The sequence below is a fragment of the Engraulis encrasicolus genome, chromosome 6, assembly GCF_034702125.1.
Source record: "Engraulis encrasicolus isolate BLACKSEA-1 chromosome 6, IST_EnEncr_1.0, whole genome shotgun sequence".
In the NCBI taxonomy this organism is placed as follows: Eukaryota; Metazoa; Chordata; class Actinopteri; order Clupeiformes; family Engraulidae; genus Engraulis; species Engraulis encrasicolus.
The window spans coordinates 15,702,953-15,707,666 of NC_085862.1; the positions used below are offsets into that span (position 1 = coordinate 15,702,953).

At 38.7% G+C, this 4,714-nt stretch overlaps 1 protein-coding gene across 1 annotated transcript; it reads left to right on the forward strand.

Annotated features, from left to right (window-relative positions):
- The first annotated feature begins 330 nt into the window (after positions 1-330).
- Positions 331-3,875, forward strand: LOC134450213 (dermatopontin-like). The gene is made up of 7 exons (XM_063200072.1): positions 331-416; positions 1,214-1,300; positions 1,480-1,545; positions 1,732-1,837; positions 2,258-2,446; positions 2,766-2,915; positions 3,515-3,875. The coding sequence occupies exons 1-7, from the start codon at positions 368-370 to the stop codon at positions 3,549-3,551; spliced, it is 684 nt and encodes a 227-aa protein (XP_063056142.1). The 5' UTR covers positions 331-367; the 3' UTR covers positions 3,552-3,875.
- Positions 3,876-4,714: the final 839 nt, after the last annotated feature.

The following is a 4,714-nucleotide window of genomic DNA, read 5'->3' on the forward strand; positions in this document are numbered from 1 at the left end:
AATATGTGATTCCTAACTCTTTGTGAGGTGAATCTTTCATATCTTTATTTAAATCAAATATTGTAATTAAAATATCGCATCCAATTTTAAATTCACCTCAAGCACTTTCAGAGGTTGATAACTTGTTTTGCCCAGTCCCACCTCTGGGTCTGCAATTTGACACAAATATCCAGAGGCAAGAGGGAGTGACAAGGAACAAATAATTCCATATTTACCCAGAGTGGTCTGGGCTAAGACAATGTGTGGCCTTGTCTCCGATGTGTATAAAAGAGTGTGAAGTGTCTGGAGTAACCACAAGTTTCCAGGTGTGTTTCACAGAGTGAAGTCATCTCCTGCATCACCTGAGAAGAGCGTCTTCATCATCACCATGAAGTCCTTCATCTTCTGTTTCATGATGCTGCTCATGGCAATGGCAGGTAATCACTCAAAAAGTAGCCTAGTGATTTTTCTATGCGCAGCTGGCACAGGAAGGTTATAGGCACACCATACCGGTAGTAATGCTTGCATTTAATGCTTGCTTTACACAAACATAATGTACAGTTGCATCTACTAAAAAGCTTTTGCATCTACTGAAATGTTTATTTAATTTGGTTGCCGCAACAATGAGAGCTCTGACATTTTGCATTTTGCAGCTGGGATCAGGGTTTTATTGATGTAGCGGGGCATGCAGTATCTATATGCAATGTTATTAATGCAAAACTACGAAGTTGTTTCTTTTTCTTAACCATAAAAAAAATTCCAAGATGTATCGCTTCTGAATTCTCTTTGGTTCCCTGCATGGGCTGAAATGGGCTGCAATCACACTATGTAGGTTGGGAGGGGTAGAGCGTTCTTATGTTAGCTGTTAGCTATGACAAACAATCTAGCTTCCAGGACTGCATTGGTAATTTGGCATACTGGGGATTTCCCTGTTTTTCATTTTTCTTGGGGGTTTTTTTGCCCTTAGAGTCTGGCCCACCGTTTAGGCAATCTATTGTTCCATCTTTAATATACAATCATAATATTGTTAAAAAAAAACAGGGGGGCTGTGTGAGCGGCTGGTCTACGCCAAAAATGGCTGTATTTTGGTCCCAGGTCAGCCCTGGTCCCTTCTGCTTTTCAACCTCTAGACGGAGGCTGACCAAAGGTGACAGTGTTTTGACTGTAACACGTGTGACCACAACAGTCAAGTTCTGACGCAGATGTTTCTGATGTATTTGTCCTTAAACTGCAGCAACTACAACATTGGCAGGGCCATTGCCATCCAGCTCTGGCCAGGGCAAAATGGCTCTGGATCAGACCATCAATAGAACTCAATATGGTGAGAATCTGCTGATGCTTGATGTTATTTTAATCTCCATATGTCTGCACTGAAAAAATGTGCTTTTTTTTTTTTTTTTAACAAAAATGACATGTGATGCTGATATACTGTTTATGGTCTAGATATGGTCTTGCAGTGTTGAAGCCTTGAATTGTTGTTTTATGCTGCTTGCTTAACAGAGGGCCCATTTGAGGTTCCGTTTGATGTTGAAGTAGACGACACAGCAGAGGAAAACAAGGACACAGGTAACCCTCCTCTGCATATTTCATTTTCAAGGTCACTGAAACCATTTCAAAACCATAATGGACACCTACTACACCTTACCAGTTTTTTTCATAATTGAATAATTTCTTACTCATTCATTCATTCATTCATTTAATTTGATTTTATTATTATTTATTGATTTGTTTTTACATTTTGTATCATTGTAGCTGAGGTCACCAACCAGGACAAAAGAGTCAAGCGAGGGAACAATGACTTTGATCGCATGCTTGTCTTTATATGCCCATGGCTACAAAGCATCTCCTCCATATCGAGGTACTGTGCCCTACTGCTGACAGCCATCTTGTATTTGTTTTAACAATGGACATGATGAATGTATGCTTGTGTTGCCACACATCCAGGTTTTTCCAGGATTGTCCCAGTTTTCCACTTTCCAGGAAAATGGAATAACTGACCCGTTTTTCTTACAATGCACTTCCTCATATTACCCCATTGAAATAAACACATATCATTAATGTTTCACGCTCGTGCCTAAATATGTCCCGGTGTTTTACACCTCAGATGTGGCAACCCTAATGTAGGCCTATATTCTAAAGAATATATAAAAGCATTTCAGAGCAAATAAAAATATAAGTTGAATTTTAATTTCAAAATCACTCCCATGTTTTGGTTTTGTCTCCCGTTTGACCTTGAGTTCCCATTCGATCCACTATATTTGTTTCTGATTGTTCGCAGTTACCACCACAATGGCTATGAGGACAGACGTTTCTCTCTCAGCTGCAAGACAGTGTTCAACGGAAGCCCTCGCTGTTCTCAACCTAATTGGGTGAACAACTTCGATGCTCCTTTTGACTTTACCTGCCAGCGCAACGCAGTCTTAACAGGGATTTTCAGTGAACACAGCAACCCCCACGAGGACCGCCGGTAATAGCATTTCATTGGTATATCTGTAATTCCGGTGTGCATGTAATGTAATGAATTCACTCAACATGACAAAAGTAGTTCTTAGTCAACAAATACTTTTTAGACTGAAACTAGCCTGGTTCACACCAGACGGTGTGTGTGTAGCTTCGGCGCCCCCTGGTGGAGCAGAGCTACACACACTATCCCATCAGAGGGCGCCGAAGCTGTCTGTCTGGTGTGAACCAGGCTACACTGAAACAGCATCAGATGCTCAAATGTGGTTTATAAAGTCTTCCAGGCCTTGGTACATAACTACTGTTTGTCTCTGGTCTGTGCTTAGCTTTATGTTTCAATGCTGCTCGGCTAACTTGAGGCTCCATGGCTGCCACTGGACCCAATATCTGAACAACTTTGATCAGCCATTCAACTACCAGGTCCCTAACAACATGGTCATCGCTGGAATGAGCTCCTACCATCATAACGGTTATGAGTAAATAGCTTTTGTTTTTCTCCCCGAGCACATTATGTTTTATTTTTATTCTATTTTCAGAAAGCATTTTGCAAAAGTCTTTAAATATTGACTCTAATAAAAGTGTTCCCCAGGCAAGCTAAATAATGTAAAATCAACACAAAACTGACTGTGTGGGATTCAAACGTTTTGAAAATTAATTCCCATTAAAACCAATCATGAAAAAAAAGATTATGTGAAACGGACACTGGGAAAGGGCACATCATAGGCCTACAGAATAGGATTGCATTTTGCAGAATGTCTTAAAATCTTGATTGGAAAGGGGTTATGGATTGAAAACTAAACATTCTAATAAAAAATGTTTCCTAGGCAAACTAAAGGTAAAATCAACACTTGCAAAATTGACTGTGTGGGGTGTGAGATAATAAAAATGTTTTGAAACAAAATTCCTATTTTAAAACCAATCATGAACCTTTAATGGATAAAAGATTATGTGAAATGGATGCTGGAAAAGAATACATCATAGGCCTAGGCATCCTAAGCTAGTCCCCTGCAAATGTAGGCTAAGGTGTTTAGGTGGTAAAATGCCAAAGTAACTTCTCTCTTTTGTCATAACACAGGGATCGGCGCTATCGCTTGTACATCTGTTACAAGTAGTAACACAAGCATCTGTACGCTGCCATTGAAGATGCACCAAGAAGTGAAAGAAGAAAGAAAGAAGAAGGCTGTCAGCTAGAAGGGAAGAGCTAATGGCGTGTGTCTCTCAATTAATTCCTCGGAGCAGCTCAAACTTACTCTGTGTCTTTTCCCTTTCTAAACAAGATTCATCTTGATCATGTAGTCTTGTCTGAAACTGATGATTTAGGATTAGTTATGTTTTCTCCAAAACATCATATGATTAAATAATTGGCATCAGTGCAACAACAATATTTTAAAATCTGTTACTCTTTTAGCTTAATCTGTACAATGGTGTTGGTTTCAAATAAACTGGGTGAAGCATATATTTTCTCATGTTGACTTTTCTACACTCACTCCTACCACACATATCACTATATTTGTGGCGACGTATCATATCAGCATATATTTGAATAAATGAATGATAATCAATGAAGCTGATAGTAGATTAGGTATGTTATGCAGGTAATTTATGCTAATGCTATAGGCCTACAATTAGTATGTGATAAGGAAGGAACAATGATGAAACTTATATCAGAATTTTTTTGTCAGCCATACCTGTCAGAAAACCAATGCCATGGCAACAGCAAAAATGATAAACCTAATCTTTTGGTACTAAATTGTAGCCAACTAAATTTTAGGACAAGTTACCAAGTTTCGTAGTCATAGCTTAAGTCGTTCAGGAATTATACATTATCAACGGTGGTGCGGGTTAATATGTTGTGAGGTAATGTGTAGGCATATAATATCTTGTGTATTGTGTATTTTTGTATGCTGCTAAACATACAGGATAAATGTTACTCTACTCTACTAAGTGGACTGATGAACAAAGTGATCATGCTGATGGCTGTGATGAGCCTTGTTTGCCCCTAGATGGCGCCCATGTTACATGCTTTGCCCTTTGCAGTCCACAACAAAATGGTCTACCCTTCTAAGGTTGGTCATGTTCCTCTATGCTAGAAGCAGAGGTGGAAAGTAACTAATTACTTTACTTGCGTTACTGTAATTGAGTAGCTTTTTTGTGTACTTGTACTTTTTAAACTACTTTTTAAAATTTGTAATTTTACTTTTACTGGAGTACATTTTCTTTAGAGTAATGTACTTCGGTACATTTTACAGCACAAGCGTTACTGAGTAAAAAAAAA

Excerpts from the sequence above, each read along its gene's own strand:
- LOC134450213 (XM_063200072.1), top strand. The coding sequence starts at position 368 with ATGAAGTCCTTCATCTTCTGTTTCATGATGCTGCTCATGGCAATGGCA. Across the intron at positions 1,546-1,731 it reads AGAGGAAAACAAGGACACAG|CTGAGGTCACCAACCAGGAC; the intron begins GTAACCCTCCTC and ends GTATCATTGTAG. Across the intron at positions 2,447-2,765 it reads AACCCCCACGAGGACCGCCG|CTTTATGTTTCAATGCTGCT; the intron begins GTAATAGCATTT and ends GTCTGTGCTTAG.